Source organism: Pan paniscus, chromosome 16, assembly GCF_029289425.2.
Source record: "Pan paniscus chromosome 16, NHGRI_mPanPan1-v2.0_pri, whole genome shotgun sequence".
Lineage (NCBI taxonomy): Eukaryota > Metazoa > Chordata > Mammalia > Primates > Hominidae > Pan > Pan paniscus.
Window position 1 is genome coordinate 61,648,850 of NC_073265.2, and position 22,339 is coordinate 61,671,188.

Below are 22,339 nucleotides of genomic sequence, written 5' to 3' on the forward strand. Positions count from 1 at the left end.
TTTGAGGGATTTTTTCTTTTGGAGACGGAGTCTTGCTCTGTCGCCCAAGCTGGAGTACAGTGGCACAACCTTGGCTCACTGCAACCTCCGCCTCTCAGGTTCAAGCGATTCTCCTGTCTCAGCCTCCCAAGTAGCTGAGATTACAGGTGCACGCCACCACGACTGGCTAATTTTTGTATTTTTAGCAGAGACGGGGTTTCACCACGTTGGCCGAGCTGGTCTTGAACTCCTGACCTCAGGTGATCGACCCACCTCGGCCTCCCAAGATGCTGGGATTACAGGCGTGAGCCACTGCACCTGGCCTGTTTTGAGGGATTTTAACAGACAATTAGGATGTCCAGCAGAGCTGAGATTGGTGGCTCACCAGAGAGCTTTAAGAGTCACCTGCCCAGAGATAACAGTTGAAATCATGAAAATGTATGATATAGTCAAGGGAAAATGGGAAAAGGGAAAGTTAGCTAAAAATTAGAGGTAAAGATGAGAGAGGTTTGTGAGAGACAAGAGAACAGGGGAGAGATGGTGGCTAGTAGAGTAGACTCAGATCAGAGGTGGTGTTGATGAAGGGAACGGCAAGAAAGGACCTTTTCAAGGTCTCCTCAACATCAGGAGGACATTCAGCCTCTACATCAGGGGTCCCCAGCCCCCGGGCCATGGACTGGTACTGGTCTGTGGTCTATTAGGAACCGGGCCTCACAGCAGGAGGTGATCAGAGGACCAGCGGGAATTACTGCCTGAGCTCCACCTCCTGTCAGATCAGCAGCAGCATTAGATTGTCATGGGAGTGGGAATCCTATTGTGAACTGCATATGTGAGGGATCTAGGTTGCACACTCCTTATGAGAATCTAATGCCTGATGATCTTAGGTGGAACAGTTTCATCCCGAAACCATCCCAACTCATTCTCCCCCTCCCCACCCCCCACCCATTCCATGAAAAACTGTCTTCCACAAAACCAGTTCCTGGTACCAAGAAGGTTGGGGACCGCTGCTCTACACTACTGTCGGAGTTTTATTTATCTAAATTGTATTTCTGATCAAGTCATCTTCCTTCTCCAGAACTTTTAATGGCTATGGAATGCTATCAGGATTAAATCCACTGTTATGATCAGAGCCTTTTGCTTGCAAGGAATAGAGACTTATGTTATTTCGGGAAAACAGAAGTCTATGAAAGGGATATACAGAGCAAACCCAGAAAAGCACAAAACCAAATTTCAAAAAGAGCAGAAGTCAAGGGCCTGGCTACTCTCTTATCTCCCTCTCTCTCTCAGTGTTATTCTATTCCTCTCAGAACGTCCGATCAGTTTTCCTCTTTGCTTGTCAGCTACTTCAACTGCCTTATAACCTCTATTTCCTCCTGACTGGAGTGTTGCACAAGACATGTAATGGCCACCTCAGCCCTATTCCATCTAATGTTCCAGCTCCAGGGCCCTCTCATTCTCCCATCTATGCCAGTGGTGATCCTACTGTCCTCCAAAGCTCTGTGCAAATCAAGATTGTTCTGATTCCCCCAGTCAGAGTTAATCCCTCCATTGTAATTCCATAGTCTGGGTTCCACAAGTACAGCTCTTACCCACAGCCAAACTCGTGTTGTGATTAATTATGCATGTTCAGCACTCCCATGTATCTAGGAAGGCACATGCCATATCTTAGCTCTTTTTTTTTTTTTTTTGAGATGAAGTCTTGCTCTGTCACCCAGGCTGGAGTGCAATGGCACCATATCGGCTTACTGCAACCTCCACCTCCTGGGTTCAAGCGATTCTCCTGCCTCAGCCTCCTGAGTAGCTCGGATTACAGGCACCCGCTACTACACCAGGCTAAGTTTTGTATTTTTAGTAGAGACAGGGTTTCACCATGTTAGTCAGGCTGGCCTCGAACTCCTGACCTCAGGTGATCCACCTGCCTCGGCCTCCCAAAGTGCTGGGATTATAGGCATGAGCCACTGTGCCTGGCCATACCTTAGCTCTTTTAACTGGCTTTATCATACCACTGTAATGGTATACACACACACATATATGTTTGTGTATGTATATATATATATGCAGTATGTATGCTAATTATAAGCTATTCCTATGAATTTACATATCAGATCCCTTAAAAGGCTGTTTTTTAATCTGTGTGATGATGGTGTTGATTAAAACATATATAAAATTTCTTCCAGCTCCATGATTTTATTTTGTTAGAAAAAATTAACACACCTTCAGCAGTCACATTTTAAAATAACATTTAAACTATTATTTTTCTATAGTGTACTAGGCTGAGAGCCTTAGAGATCTATAGATATAAAATGAAATAGCAACTGTCCTTCATTCTGTCTTCAAGATATTTTTCCCCCAATGAAACTTCAGGGATATTTGTATCCATATCTCCATTGCAGGCCAGTAGAATAAGAAGAACAAAACTAATGACTTGTATGCAACTCCTAACACTTGAGGGTTTTAGACCTTTTACAAATAAGGGACAACAGGATTGGACCCATTTTAGGGACACAAAGTTGCACTCAAGATAGAAAATGACTCAAGATATACCTTGGAAACCTTGCTAGTGCTAGGCCACACAGGGTGATGCCCTCAGCAATTTTTTTTTTTTTTGAGGCAGAGTCTTACTCTGTTGCCCAGGCTGGAGTGCAGTGGCACAATCTTGGCTCACTGCAACCTCCACCTTCTGGACTCAAGCAATCCTGCCATCTCACCCTGCCGGTAGCTGGGACTATAGGTGTGCACCACCATACCCAGCTAATTTTTGTATTTTTAATAGGGACAGTCTTTCACTATGTTGGCCAGGCTGGTCTCAAACGCCTGGCCTCAAGTGATCTGCCTACCTTGACCTCCTAAAGCACTAGGATTACAGACATGAGTCACTGCAACTGGCTGTCCTCAGCATCTTTATGAAAATGCATTGAGTAGGCATCAGTTGGGCACAGTGCTAAGAAAGGCACTAACAATAACAATAAGGAATTAAAAGATTTCTCTCTGGCGTTATAAAGAAGGAAATGCTATTAAAAGAAGGAAAATATGTGATGCGTGTTTTCATCTGTATTAGCATAGACTATGTCTCAAAGCACATATATGAAACCGGTGCCTCTGGAGAGGGATATTGGGTGGGTAAAGCATAAGATGGCAGGGGGACTTCCTGTATATCCTTTTGTGTGTTTCATATTTTGTACTATGTAAATATGTTCCACCTATAACATTTTTTAGTTTTTTAAAAAAGTCTATGTCATTTCCTTTAATTCTCACAATAATGCCTCGAGGAATGTATTGTTAATATCCCCTTTACCATGGCAGCTGTTTGATTAGGGCTCTTCCCACTTTAAGCTTATATCAAGGTTGGCTAAACTCATGGAAAAACATCAGAAGTCCCATCCAGGGTTAGACCAAGAGTCCAGGGCCCCGATATTGGGATTTTTAGATCAAAATTGGACAAATTTATAGGCATATGACAGCTATATGGGGTTTAAGGCCCTTTTAGTGGGGACTCCTTCTGCCTAGACTATATCCTCCTGCCCCAGGCATCCTGAGAGCTGCTTCAGACTAGGATTATCTTGAGTCTAACCTGGTCCCTTAGGCCTCATTCCTAGAGAGGTGATGGTGATACATTTTATGGCAGGGCTGCTCATGTTGACCAAATCCACAAAAATAATCTGAAATCCCCTGAAGGGAGGTGGGACAATGATGAAATGGAGTATATAAATCCTTCACAGAAAGTGATTCAGATCTTATGTTATTTTGCACTGGAATTTCCCAGTGGGCCTTGCTCACTCCTTGCCTTCTTCCCATTCTCTTCCTGCTTGAGTCCTCTATATCTTATTTTCCTTCCTTGACTAATAGCCAGGCTACACCCTCCAGGAACCCCAGAGCACAGATCCCTGTAACATTTCTGTCCTTTGGCCATCCACTAACATTTGGCTTCATAAAATGTTAGTGACATATTACTGTGATACAGGTTTCCAAAACACACAATTCACTGATGCTAGGAGTGGACTCTTCAGTGGTAAGAACACAGTCTAAATGTCTTACCTCTGTTGGAGTGCCTTTTGGATCTTTCTCTTAGATTCCCTTTTTTTTTTTGAGTCGGAGTCTCACTCTGTTGTCCAGGCTAGAGTGCAGTGGCATGATCTTGAGTCACTGCAGCCTCCGCATCCTGGGTTCAAGTGATTCTCATGCCTCAGCCTCCCGAGTAGCTGGAATTACAGGCACACGCCACCAAACCTGGCTAGTTTTTGTATTTTTAGTAGAGATGGGATTTTGCCATGTTGACCAGACTGGTCTCAAACTCCTGACCTCAGGTGAGGGAACTGAGAACCAGTGAGGTGAAGTGCTGTTCCTCAAGAGTAAGGATAGAATCCTATTTATTGTGGTACTTCCAGCACCTAGCACAGTGCCAGATACCTAGTGGGTGCTCAATAAATATTTGTCAAATGAAAAAATTTATTCCTTGTTGTACATAGTATAGTGCTTTGCATGCCAATACATTTTTAAATTGAAATTATTTGATCCAGGTCGAATGCAGACAAAGGGTGGCAGGGCTGGAAACAGACCACAGATGTGTGGCCATCCTGACAAGGGCTCTCATTACCACACTGGAACTGTGCCTCTGGAAATGCCTACAATCATCTAGCCCCCTTGAGTTTGGAGTTTTTTTTTTGTTTGTTTTGTTTTTTTTGATGGAGTCTTGTTCTGTTGCCCAGGCTGGAGTGCAGTGGTGTGATCTCGGCTCACTGCAATGCTATGTTGCCCAGGCTGCAGTGCAGTGGCACAATCACGGCTCACTGCAGCCTCAACCTCCTGGATTCAAGTGATCCTCCCATCTCAGCCTCCCAAATCACTAGGACCAAAGGTGCACACCACCACACCCAGCTAATTTTTTTTTAAATTTTTAGTAGAAATGAGGTCTCACTATGTTGCCCAGGCTGGCCCCTTTGACATTGAATGCAGTTTAATCATGGAGCTTTCCGTGCCTACATCCTTTTCTTAGCCCACTGCCTTATTCCAGAAAGGAATGATAATTGGATTTGAAGGTGTATGGCCAACTTTCAATTAACCCTAGAACTAGAAAGAAGCAGTGATGAGAATAATCCAAGAGTCACTGTGTTTGGCCAGTGGTGTTCCTCCCCGGTAGTAGCTGACTGACTTATTTTCCTAAAGAAAGTTTGCTTAGGGGAGTATTAAAAATCCATTAACCTTCCTTGAGTTTACATTAGCCAGACAGTGGCAGGAGGCCAGGGGAAAGATAAAGCATTGTTCAGAGCCAATAAGTGAACATATAAGTAACTATGAAGTGATTATAGCTCTAACCATGAAGACAAAGGTCAAAGAAATAGTGATTCTTCCCATTGTGATAAACGATGTTATGTAATATAAGAATGTTCCAAAAATGAAAAAGATTCTTTGCATTCTAGGTGCAAAAGATTAAATACTTGATGTTCTTGTCAGAGATCTTTTAGTTGCAAGGAAGAGAACGCCAAGTAGTTCAAGAGTGAGGAGTTTATCATCTTTACAAGCACCTAGAAGTAAATTTAACTATAGCAATGGTCAAATGGGCTAGAATGCCTTATTAGGAACCAAAGCTACCTGTTGGTCTCTCAGGACCCACCCTCTCTCAACCCTTTTCCTGCATCTGCTTCATTCTCCTGTTATTTCCAATTCGTTCTCTTAGTGTTCCAGTGTTCCCAAAGAGAAAATTTGGTTGGCCCAGCTAGGAAGAGATGTCATTCTTGAGCCAAACATTAAAGACGCATACTGTAGGCTGGGTGTGGTGGCTCACGCCTATAATCCCAGCACTTTGGGAGGCCGAGGCAGGTGGATCACTTGAAGTCAGGAGTTTGAGACCAGCCTGGCCAACATGGTGAAACCCTGTCTGTACTAAAAAAAATACAAAAATTAGCCAGGTGTGGTGGTGTGTGCCTGTAGTCCCAGCTACTCTGGAGGCTGAGGCAGGAGAATTGCTTGAACCGGGAAGGCAGAGGTTGCAGTGACCCCAGATCACACCACTGCATTTCAGCCTGGGCAACAGAGCAAGGCTCTGTCTCAAAAAAAAAAAAAAAAAAAAAAAAGTTAAAGACACAAACTACAGATAAGGATGGTAGGGTCATCTAATCCATAGACGATCAAAGCTCCGTCTTTGAGCAGGTGCTAGGGAGGGGAACAGATTCACTTAGAAAAGGATATGGGACAGGCAATGACTGTCATTTATTTATTGTAAAAGCAACACGTATTTATTTTGAAAAATTTAAACACCACAATATTGTGTGTAGAAAGTATGACTCTCAGTTCACCAACTCAGCTATGTAGAAATTACAAGTGTTTTCTACAACAAATTAATTTCTAACTTCATGACCCAAGTCCCCAATCTGCTGGGCTACGGAGAAATGTCACCACAGTCCTTTCTGATGTTTACGCATTTCCCAGGGCTTATTTCGCACTCTTGAGCCCTTTATGGTGCCAAGAGGCCATATAGAAGCCTGAAAGATAAAGACTACCATCACTTTAGCACATATATCTGTTTATGTATGTATGACATAGTATGCATGGTTCTTTCTTTTTTTTTTCTTTTTCTTTTTTCTTTTTGAGATGGAGTCTTGCTCTGTCTCCCAGGTGCCCATGCAGTGGCACAATCTCGGCTTACTGCAACCTCTGCCTCCCGGGTTCAAGCAGTTCTTTGCCTCAGCCTCCCGAATAGCTGGGATTATAGGCACCCGCCACCACGCTTGGCTAATTTTTGTATTTTTAGTAGAGATGGGGGTTCACCATGTTGGCCAAGCTGGGCTTGAACTCCTGACCTTGTGATCCACCCACCTTGGCCTTCCAAAGTGGTGGGATTACAGGTGTGAGCCACCACGCCTGGCTGGTTATTTCTATGTATGACCATCATTTTCTTTTCTTTTCTTCTTTTCTTTCTTTTTATTTGAGACAGGGTCTTGTTCTGTTGCCCAGACTGGAGTGCAGTGGCACAATCACTGCTCACTGCAGCCTCGACATCCCAGGCTCAAGTGATCCTCCCACCTCAGCCTCCCAAGTAGCTGAGACTATGCCTGGCTAATTTTTGTATTTTTAGCAGAGACAGGGTTTCGCCACGTTGCACAGGCTGGTCTTGAACTTCCGTGTTCAAGAGATCTGCTTGCCTTGGCCCCACAAGGTGTTGGGCTTATAGGCATGAGCCATGGCGCCCAGCCTATTTTCTCTCTTTCTTTCTTTCTGGTTTTTTTTTTTTTTTTTTTTGAGATGGAGTTTCGCTCTTGTTGCCCAGGCTGGAGTACAATGGCACGATCTCAGCTCACTGCAAGCTCCGCCTCCCGGGTTCAAGTGATTCTCCTGCCTCAGCCTCCCGAGTAGCTGGGATTACAGGCAAGCGCCACCATGCCCAGCTAATTTTATATTTTTAGTAGAGACGGGGTTTCTCCATTTTGGTCAGGCTGGTCTCAAACTCCCGACCTCAGGTGATCTGCCCACCTCGGCCTCCCAAAGTGCTGGAATTACAAGCATGAGCCACCGTGCCCAGCCCAGCCCGACTATTTCCTATATACACACATTTATAATCCTTCAAAACAAAAAATCAGGGCGTGATGTAACCACTATTTTGTAAATTTTTCAGTTGATAATATATTAGGGGCGTCTTTTCATGTGCACCTATAAAGAGCTAACAGTCTATTTTTATTTCATTTTTATTATTTATCTATTTGAGACAGGATCTCACTCTGTCACCCAGGCTGGAATGTAGTGGCATAAACACGGCTCACTGAATCCTCAACCTCCCTGGCCCAAGCAATCTTCCCACCTCAGTCCCCCCAGTAGCTGGGACCTCAGACATGCGCCACCACACCTGGCTAATTTTTTTTTTTGTAGAGACGGGGTTTCACCATGTTGCCCAGGCTGGTCTTGAACTTCTGGGCTCAAGCGATTTGCCTCCAGCCTCCCAAAGTGCTGGAATTACAGGCGTGAGCCACTGTGCCCGGACTATTTTTTATTTTATCAAGTGGAGAAAAAACTAACAAGAATAGGAACAACCTGAATATTATTGATAATTTTAATGTGATAGATTTAGAATCTTATATTCTACACAAATATATTTAAAACTTTATACTTTACACATTGTTTTTATATTTTATTTATTTTTTATTTTTTATTTTTTTTACACATTGTCTTTAAATGCCTAAAGGACGTTTAGGAAAACTGGCTAAATGACAAATGTTACTAAATTCCAAAAGGAAAAGAGTTCTTGTAGGACATGTTATTTGACCATAATATATTAAAACTAAAAAAAAAAATCTAAACATGTGGATATATTTTTAAAATTCTAGATTATTCTTGGCTTGAGTATATAAACAAATACTCCTAACAGTATATTAAAGAATAATGTACTATATTCATAAATACATTATTAGAGGAATGTAAAATTAGATAAATGTTAAGAAATGCATCAATGAAATTTTTACACTAAATAGATTAAAGAAGAAAAGCCATATTCTAGAGGCTAAGAGGGAATTTGATACAGCCATTCTAAATTTTAAAATCTTGATAAAATAGAAATGGAATGGAATTCTTTAACACAGAAATGAATACACAAATAAACAAAGACCAATAAAGCCAGTTTCATTAAAGTCAAGAGTAATATAACGATGCCCACCACCCTTAATACTTCATGAGGACTATTCTAAAGGGTCTAATCAATGCAATATGACTTTTTTTTTTTTTAGATGGAGTCTTGCTTTGTTGCCCAGGCTGGAATGCAGTGGTGTGGTCTTGGCTCACTACAACCTCTGCCCCCCAGGTGCAAGCGTTTCTCCTGCTTCAGCCTCCTGAGTAGCTGGGATTGCAGGTGCGTGCCACCACACCCAGCTAATTTTTTTTTTGTATTTTTAGTAGAGACAGGGTTTCACCATGTTGGCCAGGCTGGTCTTGAATGCCTGACCTCAAGTGATCCACCTGCCTCGGCCTCCCAAAGTGTTAGATTACAGGCATGAGCCACCGTGCCTGGCCAGTGCAATATGACATATTTTGTAAAGGGAGAAACAGAATGATCATCATTTGCAGATGATAGGATGTTTACCTAGAAAATCTAAGAGAAATTGGCCAACAGAATGATTAGAATTTAAATAATTCAGTCAAATGATCAGATAAAAGGTAAATACATTGAAAAAATAATTTATTCATTAGCAATAACAAATCAGAAAATAAAGTGAAAAAATGTGATTCAGAAAGCAAGTAGGTTAATGTATATAAAGCACCTAGCACAGTTCCTGGTAGATGGGAGGTTATAGAAATAAGCTGTAATAATCTTAGTTATTGATTTTTTAGATTTTAGGGATGAAATTACTGAGACAAAAGATGCAAACATTTTTAAGCTTCTTGATTCATATATTCAAATTATTCTTTTTTTTCTTTTTTTTTTTTTGAGACAGAGTTTCGCTTTTGTTGCCCAGGCTGGAGTGCAATGGTGTGATCTCAGCTCACTGCAAACTCCGCCTCCCAGTATCCAGCAATTCTCCTGCCTCAGCCTCCCAAGTAGCTGGAGTTACAGGCACCTGCCACCATGCCCAGCTAATTTTTATATTTTTAGTAGATATGGGGTTTTGCCATGTTGATCAGGCTGATCTCAAACTCCTGACCTCAAGTGATCTGCCCGCCTTGGCCTCCCAGAGTGCTGGGATTACAGGTATGAACCACCACATGCGGCCTCTTTTAACTTTTAGTTGAAGTATAACATGCATATAGATACTTTGGGAGGTTGAGGCAGGCAGATCACTTGAGGTCAGGAGTTCAAGCCCAGCCTGGTCAACAGAGTGAAATCTCATCTTTGCTAAAAATACAAAAATTAGCCGGGCATGGTGGCAGGCACCTGTAGTTCCAGCTACTTGGGAGACTGAGGCAGGAGAATTGCTTCAACCTGGGAGGCAGAGGTTGCAGTGAGCCGAGATCACACCACAACTCTCCAGCCTAGGTGACAGAGAAAGACTCTGCCTCAAAAAAGAAAAAACAAAACAAAACAAAACAAAAAAACATGCATATAGAAAAATTGTGCATACAGAAAGCTGGTCATCAGTGTACAGATCGAGAATGAAACTTTATAGTACTCCAAGAGCCCTTCGCATGTCTCCTTCCAATACCTAGCCATCTTACTCCCCAGAGTGTTTCTGACTTCTAACAACACAGATTAGTTTTGCCTGTTTTGCACTTCATATGAATAGAATCATACATGTGTACTCTTTTGTGTTTGGATTCTTTTGCTCAGCATTATATAGATAAGATTCATCCCTCTTTGCTCAGGTGGTTGTAGATTACTCGTATTGCTGTATAGTATTTCATTGTATAAATAGACTGCAATCTTCCATTCTTCTGTTGATGGGCATTTGGGTAGTTTTGAATTTGGGGCTATTATGGAGTGCTGCTGTGAGCATGCTGATACATGTCCTTTGGGGGCCATATGGAACATTTTGAACCCAGCACTGCTATGGTATCTTGAAGAGCAGTGGCTTTTAGCACATTGGCTTATAGTCTTCTGGGCTATAGATACTGGCATATTCATAGTGGGCCCTGTCAGCAGTGGCAGTGGTATAGCAGCACCCTTAAATGGCTTCATGAGTAGAGGACATTGAAAAGAGGGAACCAGAGCAAAAAAGGGAGAAAAAGATGGACGCTGTATGAAGGACCATGACTGACAGACTGGTTCATGAGCCTATTGAGACAAACCTGGCATGAACTCCAGGCTACTGGATACTGATAGGGATATAATTTTAAATTATAACCACAACCAATAGAGTTCTAGAGATATCTGAGTTGCCCCCTTTTTAAATTTTTATTCTAAGTTCAGGGGTACATGTGCAGATTTGTTATATAGGTAAACCCATGTCATGGGGGTTTGTTGTACAGATTTCATCACCCAGGTATTAAGCCTAGTACTTATTAGTTATTTGTCCTGACTCTCTCCCTCCTCCCACCCCCCACCCTCCAATAGGCCCCAGGGTCTGTTGTTCCCCTCTATGTGTCCATGTTCCCACTTATAAGTAGGAACATGCAGTATTTGGTTTTCTGTTCCTGCATTAGTTTGCTAAGGATAATGGCCTCCAGCTCTACCCATCTTCCTGCAAAGCCCAGGATCTTGTTCTTTTTTATAGCTGCATAGTATTCCATGGTGGATATGTGCCACATTTTCTTTATCCAGTCTACGATTGGTGGGAATTTATGTTGATTCCATGTCTTTGCTATTGTGAATAGTGCTTCAGTGAACATACATGTGCATGTGTCTCTATGATAGAATGATTTCTATCCCTTTGGGCATATACCCAAAAATGGGATTGCTGGGTCAAATGGTAGTTCTTTCTGTCTTTATGTCTTTGAGGAATCATCACACTGCTTTCCACAATGTTTGAATTAATAATTTACACTCCCATCAACAGTGTATGTGTTCCTTTTTCTCCACAACCTCGCCACAGTCTGTTATTTTTTTGACTTTTTATAATAGCCATTCTGACTGGTGTGAGATGGTATCTCATTGTGGTTTTAATTTCTCTAATGATCTGAACATAGAAACCAGCAAAGATTTCATGATGAAGATGCCAAAAGCAATTGCAACAAAAGCAAAAATTGACAAATGGGATCTAATTAAACTAAAGAGCTTCTGCATAGCAAAAGAAACTATCAATAGCGTACACAGAAAACCTACAGAAAGGGAAAATTTTTTTGCAAACTATGCATCTGACAAAGGTCTAATATCCAGCATCTGTAAGGAACTCAAATAAATTTACAAGAAAAAGACAAATAACCCCATTAAAAAGTGGGCAAAGGGCATGAACACTTTTCAAAAGAAGAAATACATGTGGCCAACAAGCATATGAGTTCCCCTTTTTTTATTTGCTATGAGGGAACTGTGTCTTATTTATTTTTGTGTCCCAGAAGCTAGCACAAAGCCTGACACACAGCCACTGCTAACAAAATATTTGTGGATTTATTTAATAAAAGAGTTGGGAGTAGGTGGAGAATGGAGGGTGGGGAGCATCACACATACATACACGTGCTTAAAATGTGGTGATTTCTTCCTGATCTGACCAGACCAAAAATATAAAACAGAAACAGGATCTATGCCATGGGTCCTGGCCCTTTTTGCTTCTGCCAGCATGTGTGAGGAGATGCAGAGACAAATTCCGTGGCAGTTAGAAAGATAACTGACTGCCAAGATGGAGCAAAGGGAACATTTAACCTTGACTTTCCACAGTCCTGAGGTTCCCAAAATAAAGGGGAACCGGAAATACCAAAGGGTGAGGAGGTATCTAATTGAAAGTCAGATGGGAAGAAGAGAACTTACTTAAAGGCAGGGCTACACAGAGCATCCTAAAGACAGAAAAGATCACCCTGAAAATTGTGGGTTTTTTTTTTTTTTTTAGGAGTAGGGAAAAATATCCATAAATCAAACACACATGGGAATGCTTGAGGTAGAGAAGAGCGGGTGACCCTGGGGATCAGGGGTTATTCTTTCGGGTAGGCAATATTTCCCTCATCCTTGTAGCCTACCATCCCTGCCAAGAAACATCGAAGTGCCTCGATGTCATCCCAAAGGCAGCAGCAGCTTATGGATCAGGCACACATCTATATCCGAACGCTCTGTGGCAGCCTCTGTAGTTTTAGCCTCCTAATGCTGATCGCCATGTCCCCACTGAACTGGGTACAGTTTCTGGTGATCAAGAATGGCCTTGAGTTCTACGCAGGACTCTGGACCTTATGCAACCATGAGCTGTGCTGGAGCCACACACCCAAGCCACCCTGTGAGTGCCACCGAATTAAATGCCACAGGCCCTACACAATTGCAGAGCTTTCTGCTCACACAAATTGGCCCTTCATGTTTCTTCCTCCAAGATCTTTTGGCCTTCACCTCTCCAAGTGCAGGATGGATCTTTCTTTGGTATCCTCAGTGTGCCCTTTCTCTCTCCTATTCCAGGTTGTTTCCTGTCCTAAATAATGGGTTATACTCTCTTTATGGGAAGAACTGTTTTTGTTTGTTTGTTTGTTTTTTGAGACAGGCTCTTGCTCTATCGCCTAGCCGAAGTGCAAAAGCGCTATCATTGCTCACTGCAGTCTCCACCTCCAGGACTCAAGCAATCTTCCTGCTCAACCTCCTGAGTAGGTGGAACTACAGATGTGTGCCAACACTCCTGGCTAATTTTTAATTTAAAAAAAATTTTTTTTCTTTTGTAGAGACAAGTTCTCATTATATTTCCCAGGCTGGTCTCAAAGTCCTGGCCTCAAGTGATCCTCCCAAAGTACCGGGACTATAGGTGTAAGCCACCATGCCTGCCCTAGGAATAACTCATTTACAAGGTGTTACTGCTAAGCAATGTGATTGGTATTCTAATGTGGCTTGCAGAATTAGAAGAGAAGTGATTGATCATAGCTGGAAGATAAAGCAAATATCTTAACCTCTATTAGATTTAACTTTCAAGGTCAGCTTGTTCTTCTCCTAGCAGTGGAATAGAACTTAAATGTACGTTAGATATGTGGTATAACAAATGCCAGCTATGAAGATAATGTTATTTATGTCAAATTTTATGTGAATTTAAATAAATCTGAAAGTGCAACACAAAATATTTTAAAATAAGTTTTTGGGGCTAAAAATATCATATGCATGAATTTTTCAATCAAACCAAAAACTTAGAGGAAAGATATCATTATACTGACAGTTTTCCCATCACCCGCAAGATATACATTTACACAAAGAAATGGGTATTGTGAAAGAAAACATATGTGAGTAAAGCATCTATTCTCATCACATAAGCAGGGGTCCCATCTATTCTCCTCACATAAGCAGGAGGGGAGCACCTGTGCCCAACTCTGAGGTACAGCATCAGTTGTTTGGCCATGGGCTGTGACATTTGATATTAAGGGACAGTATCCTGCATGATCTTGAGAAGAAACTAAAATCAAAGGCAGACAGACAATTCAACTGCATAAAACGAAAACTAGAGAAAATATTTGCAACAATTATGAAAGATAAAGGTTAATGGCCTTAATATAGTAAAAGGATACACAAAGTATTACAAAGACACAAACTCAAATAAATAAGTTCTTTTTGAACGGACATGCACAAAAGAAGAACTATAACTATATAATAAACATAGGAAAAATAATTTAACCTCAATCATTAAAGAAAGGTAAATCAAATAAATAACAAGATGTAACTTTTCAACCACATTAACAGATTTTTAAATGATAATGCAACTGCTATCACTCCCATACGCATTCCTGTACATGCCATGCAAATTGGTATAACCAAAGCAATATGATTAGGTGTATCCAGAGACTTAAAAATGTTCATCTCCTTTGAGTAAATAATTCCATTTCTAGAAATTAATTCCAAGGAAATAACTAGAAATGGATTAAAAGGTTTAGGCAAAAAGATTAAGCTGCAATCATATTTATGTAACTGGGTGCCCAGGCTAAAATTTCATCCTTAAGATTATTATTTAAATTTTTAATAAATTAGGGCTGGGTGTGGTGGCTCACGCCTGTAATCCCAGTGTTACCAGAAAGGGGTCCTGATCCAGATCCCAGGAGAGGGTTCTTGGATCTTGGGCAAGAAAGAATTCAAGATGAGTCCATAGAGTAAAGTGAAAGCAAATTTAAGAAAGTAAAGGAATAAAAGAATGGCTACTCCATAGGAAGAGGAGCCCCGAGGGCTGCTGTTTGCCCATTTTTATGGCTATTTCTTTATTATATGCTAAACAAGGGGTGAATTATATTCATAAGTTTTTGGGGAAAGAGGTGGGCAATTCCCGGAACTAAGGGTTTCTCCCCTTTTTAGACCATATAAGGTAAATTCCTGACATTGCCATGGCATTTGTTAACTGTCATGGCACTGGTGGGAGTGTCTTTTAGTATGCTAATGCATTATAATTCATGTATAATGAGCAGTGAGGATGATCAGAGGTCACTTTTGTTGCCATCTTGGTTTTAGCGGGTTTTGGCTAGCTTCTTTACCACAGCCTGTTTTATCAGCAAGGTCTTTATGACCTGTATTTTGTGCTGACCTCCTATCATTCAGTGACTAAGAATGCCTTAACCTCCTGGGAATGCAGCCCAGTAGGTTTCAGCCTTATTTTAACCAGCCCCTATTCAAGATGGAGTTGTTCTGGTTCAAACACCTCTGATATCAGCACTTTGGAAGGCTGAGGTGGGGGATCACTTGAGCTTAGGAGTTCAAGACCAGCCTGAGCAACAAGGTAAAACTCTGTCTCTACAAAAAATACAAAAATTAGCTGGGCGTGGTAGTGAGCACCTGCAATCCCAGTTACTTGGGAGGCCGAAGTGGAGAATTGCTTGAGCCTGGGATGCAGAGGTTGTTGTCAGCCGAGATTGAGCTACTGTACTCTAGCCTGGGTGACACAGTGAGACCCTGTCTCAAAAAAGAAAAAAATTAATACATTAGAATCCCGAAATTATGTCACTTAAAGCAGTGAATAGTTTATTTCTTGGAGCCCTGGATTCACCTTTATGCAGATAAAGAAAATCAAGGAAATCAAGCCAGCCAGTCACTCAGATTTTGTGAAGTCACTTTGTCACTCACCTTTGTTTATGCTTTGTTTTATCTCTATAGACTGTAATTATTTAGAGAAAGTCAACTGAATCCTTAAGGTGCATAAGTATAAATCAAGTATCCACTCTATTTTCCATGTTATTATAACTAGCTCTAATTCAAGAGTCAGTAATTAATCTGCAATACAGATCTCATAAGAAATATCCCACAATGTAAGCAAAATGTCCAGGCCTCATCTCCCTGTGACAATATAATGTTATTATTGCCCGAATACATTATTTATTTATTTATTTATCTATTTATTTTTGAGATCGAATCTCATTCTGTCACCCAGGCTGGAGTGCAGTGGCGCGATCTTGGCTCACTGCAACCTCTCCCTCCCGGGTTCAAGCAATTCTCCTGCCTCAGCCTCCCAAGTAGCTGGGATTACAGGTGTGCGCCACTGCACCCAGCTAATTTTTGTGTTTTTAGTAGAGATGGGGTTTCACCATGTTAGCCAGGCAGGTCTTGAACTCCTGATCTCAGGTGATCTGCCTGCCTCGGCCTCCCAAAGTGCTCGGATTACAGGCATGAGCCACTGCACCTGGCCTCCGAATACATTATTGTCTAATAATTACTGTTCAATTCAATGACTTCAAACTTTTACCTACTGGATTGCAAGAATTTCGTTCCCCTCCCTGACAGTTTCCTTTCATAAGTCATTTTCGTAAGTTTCACAGGGGCTATCTCAGGTGTGTTTAAGAATGTGCATGCTCATATTCCTATTCCCTGGGCTCACTTCAGGGTGTTGTGCTTCTGTCTCTGACTTCACCTGGGTCTAGATGACTGACAGCCTCTCTGTTGTGGCTGTTGCTAATGGGATGAAGAAGGGATGGGGAGGAAAGGACAGTATTCTTCACTTTTACTAGGAAATCTCAAGTGTAGAACAGACCCTTCTGTTATTTTCCCATAGCACTGGTGAGATCAGGCTGAAATATAAAGGATATATTGCCACAGAGAGTAGTTTGAACTGTTTTGCAGAGCGTGGGAAAGAAAGGGTAAGTCTTTTTGTCAAGGCACTGGGCACCCTAGAGTTAGGACCCTAGGAACAACCATATAGTACACATTGCCAAGCTGTGTAGGGATGCTTTATTCTGGCACTCCAACTGGGTTACGAGGGGACTTAAATACTAAGCAGATTTCATAGATACCTCTTCAGGGTCCTAAGTCTCCACCCAGGATTGTTTCCATTCCAAAACCACCCACTTGGGGCACCTCATCTGAGCCTGGAGAAGTTGTATGCTGCCTTCCGTGCCTTGAAAGCGGTCACAATGGCAGCAGCGTGGAAGTTCAGATTTGGCTAAATAAGTGAGCTGATTCCCCAGCTTGTCTCCAGCAACACCACTTTCCAAAAGCTCCCTGGCCAACTTTTACTTCCACAACAGTAGAAGGAGATCCCGCCCATTATTTACAAACTGCCAAATGGTGAACGTTCTCATTTCACTGAGATCTGAGGGGATGCCACAGAACACTACTGCTTTCTGGTTGGGTGATGCCCCCTCCAATCTTGGTAGGGGTTTTACATCTCACCCAATGGTACTCTGAAGTGTAGCATCGCTGACTGATGCTGGGCTGATCCCGAGAACATCTACGAAAATCTTACCAAGTTTTTCAGATGATTTGTACTTCCTCCTCAAATTGAAAGTGACATCCTTTCTCTTCCCAAGGTATTAGTTTCAGTAAGCTGGGAGAGGTGCCTTGGTATTCTTGTAACTTAAGTCTGCATCAAAGTATATCAGTAAGGAAAACATCAAAAATGTTTGGATACAGTTGACCCAGACAGGTGACACAGGGGTGTTCATTTTATCTCAGGCACTCCTTTTTCCGGACCAAGGCTTCTTACAGAAACATACAAGCAGAGCCTTTTGTGATTTAGATCCTAAGATTTTTGAAACTTTGATGAGTAAGCTGTTGTAAAAACTGTTGTTTAAAAGCTGAAATTAGCTTTGGTGTTACAGGAGATAGAAGCTTGAAATCAGCTTTTGGACATTTATTTATTTAGAGTAATATGAATTAAAAAACTATAAAGTTAACCAAATGCAGATGTCTTAGACTCTGAACATAAGTGTTTAGTTTGTTTATATAATTTGTTGTATATGATTATTCCTAATAGACTTGGTTACTTTGGGAAGGTTAGACTCTTCTATGCTGCAAATCTTTAAATTGTTCCTTCGGAGTTGTGAGGATCTTGTTTATGTAGTTTTCAGGAGATGAGAAGGTAACACAGAGAGAATTGTAAGAAATATATAAAGTTGCAGTATTCTCCTCATGGTAGAAGAGGAACTGGACTTTATATGTTAGGCTGGAGTTGGACAGGAAATATCCTCGACAGTGCTCCTTGGTGTTTTGAATATTAAAATCATTTGAATTAGTGCAAGCTAAAGAGTGAACTTATTTCTAAAGATTCAGAAGAATCGGCCAGGTGTGGTGGCTCAAGACTGTAATCCCAGCACTTTGGGAGGCTGAGGTGGGCAGATCGCTTGAGCTCAGGAGTTCGAGACCAGCCTGGGCAACATGGTGAAACCCCACCTCCACCAAAAATACAAAAAATTAGCCAGGTGTGGTGGTGTGCACCTGTGGTCCCAGCTACTCAAGAGGCTGAGGTGGGAGGATAGCTTGAGTCTGGGAGTTGGAGGCTGCAGTGAGTAGAGATCATGCTACTGCGCTCCAGCCTGGGTTACAGACTGAGACCCCGTCTCAAAGAAAAAGATAAAGAAAAAAAAATGTGGCTCAGAAGAATAACATAGACTCCCAAGGCAGGAAGTTTGCTGGACCTTAGGGGATTCCAGAGGAGGCTGGGATCTCAGATAAAGAAAATCAAGCCAGCCAGTCACTCAGATTTTCTACAGTCACTTTGTCATTCAGCTTTGTTTATGTTTTGTTTTATCTCTACAGCTCAGTTTTTCCTGTTTATTAGTGTGTAAGTGCCTAAAAGGTGATACCCTGGTCAAACTTTACATCTTCTCAGTTCAAGCAAGCAAAAGGGGAAATCCAATTTCTAAGCATAAGAATAAAATTGTCCCAGGATGGGTCAGGTTCCCATGCTTAGTCCAGTTAGCTATAGTCCGAGGGCTATACAGACAATAGTCAAGGGCTATAGACAAGGGCTGCTAGAGCTCAAGGAGGATTGTGGACTAAATACCACAAAGGCTGCCTGTTACCCTGGGCTTCATACAGCTCAATCTGGGCTTATGTTCTGGCTGGCTACATATAATGCTAATTCTGCATAACCCAGTCTTCAGAAAATGTGCAGCTTGTGAATTACTATGTTTTAATGTGGCTCACTTGTTAGGGCTACAGAGCAACTTAACATCTGTGGATAGGGGTGTGGTTTCTCTGAATGGAAATTCCTGCAATTTATCATATTAGTAAGTGGCAGGTTCTGGAGAACAAAATGAAACAAGGAGGAAGATATTAGACTGGATAAGCTTGATACATAATTTCTGCTCTCTGGGTTACTCAGAAGCTGGACTTGGATTCTTAGGCATATAAGTGGTTAGAGAACTTTCTAACCACTGGGGTGGGGGTGAGCTGGTCCCTGCTACATCGGGACAGCAAAAGAAGCTAGATAAGGAGGCACCTTATAAGGGATACTGAAGATATTCCTGGGTGTCTGGTAGCTCAGAAAAGCTATAGCTACTTGTAATTATAAGTTATCTTCTAAATCTTCAGTAAAATATTGATGGGGAAGTCGAAGAACCTGTTCCATCTTAGGGATGTGGTAGCAAAAAGTAAGGTTGAGCATATCCCTGCTGCTCTCTTACCAACATCCAGTCCACAGTGGCAGAGCCAAAGAGAAGACACCTAGAGCCAAAGATGGAAGAAGGAGAGGTGTGGCACTTGGATAAGAGCAACTTGAACAAATATGAGATAGGACTTTGGGGGACTCTCAGAATAAAAAAAAAAAGTTGGGGGAAACACTTTGTGGTAAGTTCCTGCAGTTTGGTAAATTGGGGCTTGAAATCATCATAATATGGAATTAAAGTAAATGAGGCTGGGCGAGGTGGCTCACGCCTTTAATCCCAGCACGTTGAGAGGCCAAGGCGGGCAGATCACCTGAGGTCAGGAGTTCAAGACCAGCCTGGCCAACATGGTGAAACCCTGTTTCTACTAAAAAAAAACAAAAATTAGCCAGGCATAGTGGCATGTGCCTGTAATCTCAGCTACTCTGGGTGACAGAGTGAGACTCTGTCTCAAAAAAATAATAATAAAATAAATAGATAGATAAATAAAGTAAATGTGACTTCATTTTGTAGTCATAGGCTGACAAGGCCTGTACATGCCAGATAGAGCTGGAAGTGAAAAACAAATGGAACTAAACAATGGGTAAATCATTAAGCAAAGTATATTAATATGATAGAATATTTTGTAGCCATTGAAAATAATATTTACAACAGATAATGGGGAAAATCACATCATATATTCTTAAGAAAAAAACCCACATGATATCTAGTATCATATCTACTATGTACAGAGGGTAGAAATATAAAATATTAACAATGGTTGCCTCTAGGTAGTCAAATTGTGGCTGATTTTTTTCCTGCTTCTTTGTTCTTTTGTAGTCTTTTGAATACTTATGTTGAACGCGTATTACTTACTACTTTTAGAATTAGAATTAGAAACAAGAAAAAGGTTTAATCTGTTTTGTCACTGGTGACACCTCTTATAAGCTAGTTTATATCTAACTCAATGCATGCAGAAGTATTTGTATATTATCTTTAGTTTAACAATCATAGTAAAGAAATTCCAAGCAAAAAGGATGTCATGTAGCAAGCTCTGCTCCATCATCCTTTGTTCTTACATCCTTCTCTTAGACTCTATCTGGCCTTTTTAAGGGAAGGTCCCTCACTGGACTAACCACGCTCCTCCTTTCCTCTTCTTCATGCAGATTATCTCCAATATTCCAGGGCCTTCTTTCTTATCTCTGTCTTTACCATGCTTACTGGCCTTGGCTGGCTCTTCAGCTCTTGGATCCCTAATCGAGGAAGCATGACCACCAACTTGGATCTGAAGTTATCCATGCTCAGCTTCATCTCAGGTACAGACCTAGACTGGCAGGGTATTTTACCATGGTAAAATAGTCAAAGTAACAAATTTTCTCTGTGGAACTCTCATACTCTTTTTCTTATCTCTTTGCTCTTCTTCAGTATCACACCAACTTGCCAGCTATCTGCCTTATCTAATTATATAGAACACACCTTAGCTGACTTTACCAGGGTATAGAGCCTTTCTCTCATCTTGGTCAATCCCCAAGTTTTTATCTTTCTGATCGTTGCTATGCATATGGCCTCTGGAGGCCAAAGAGCTGGGGGTGGCGGGGAAGACAGACTGAAGATGCTGATGGGTTGTGACATCTTTCCTTCTGGTCCTAGCTACCTGCTTGCTCCTCTGCCTCAACCTGTTTGTGGCACAGGTTCACTGGCATACTAGGGATGCCATGGAGTCAGATCTCCTATGGACCTATTATCTTAACTGGTGCAGTGACATCTTTTACATGTTTGCTGGTGAGTCACTTCCCTGCTGTATGCTAGAAGGATGGATAGGGAAATCGCTTCTGGAAAGGGAGGTATAATCCAGGAGAAATAGAAGCACTGACTGTTCCTTTTCAGAACACTGATACTTGGAGAGTCAGGGGGGCAAAATGAAGAAAGGGTGGATTTTAGAGTCTGAAAGCCTAGCATTAGTAACCTGCTCTATCACAAAGTGAGGCATGGACAAGTTGAGTAACTTGCCCAAGACCACACAGAAAATAGTGGAACTATGATCTGAATCCAGGAGGTTCAAGCTTTGTCCTAATCAGTCTGAGAAATATTATAATGCAATTAGAGCACAGGAGGGTAAAGTAACTCCACTGGTGGAGAGAAGGGGTCACTGAAAAGATGCCTCTTGAACTGGTTATTAAAGGATGAGTAAGAATTTTAAAAGCCAAAAGACCATTGCCTATTGAACCTCACCTCAAATTATTCCCTTCCCGTAGGGATCATCTCTCTTCTCAACTACTTAACTTCCAGATCGCCTGCCTGTGATGAAAACGTCACTGTGATTCCAACAGAGAGATCAAGGCTGGGGGTTGGTCAAGTGACTACAGTATCACCTGCTAAAGATGAAGGGCCAAGGTCTGAGATGGAATCTCTAAGTGTAAGAGAGAAAAATTTACCAAAGTCAGGACTGTGATGGTGATAGGAAAACCTAACTATAGCTTGTCTTAAAAGCAGGGGAGAAGCTGAGTTGGGAATGGTCACATAAATTCTTGGAAACTCTCTTAATATCATGTCCATATTACCTGAGGAGACAGCATTAAAGCTGATGAAATGTCTTTTGCGTGCATTGGATCCAAAATATGTATGATAGTCATAAAGTAAATAACTCACTTAAGAAAAACATTTCTAAAAGAAAACAACAATGTTTAGAGTCAGGAATGAAAGAAACTAGTGAAAGATGCAGTGTGTAGACCAGAGACCTCTTTGGGTATCAGGGATCTCATGGACCAGAATGGCCCATGGAGAAGAATGTTAATTACTTCTGTTTGGAATTTTCTTTATTATGTGTGGCTTTGGGTATACTCAGGATGGAAAGCACTTGGACAAATACTGTTGAATCTGAACTTAATAGCATTACCAGAAATGGAATAAATATCAATGGATATAAGATCTACTACTCAAAGGAACTGAGAGGTGCTGGGTAGATTCCAGGGAATCCATGAGGTCCCACTTACTGTGAGGATTGGTAATTTGAAATATTTACAGTCTATTACGTAAAACCACTGCTTCTCCCTAGGCAGGG

General features: G+C 41.5%; 1 protein-coding gene across 2 annotated transcripts; it reads left to right on the forward strand.

The window, feature by feature from the left end:
* The first annotated feature begins 12,141 nt into the window (after window positions 1-12,141).
* On the forward strand, window positions 12,142-21,872 carry TMEM202 (transmembrane protein 202). 2 transcript variants are annotated; one of them, XM_003818562.4, is made up of 5 exons: window positions 12,142-12,248; window positions 12,497-12,752; window positions 20,445-20,594; window positions 20,929-21,060; window positions 21,534-21,872. In XM_003818562.4, exons 1-5 carry the CDS (start codon window positions 12,168-12,170, stop codon window positions 21,728-21,730), a joined length of 816 nt encoding a protein of 271 aa, XP_003818610.1. In that variant the 5' UTR covers window positions 12,142-12,167; the 3' UTR covers window positions 21,731-21,872. The 2 variants fall into 2 exon arrangements, with proteins under 2 accessions (XP_003818610.1, XP_054954474.1); XM_055098499.1 differs by lacking the exon at window positions 20,929-21,060 and having other exon boundaries at window positions 12,164-12,248.
* Window positions 21,873-22,339: the final 467 nt, after the last annotated feature.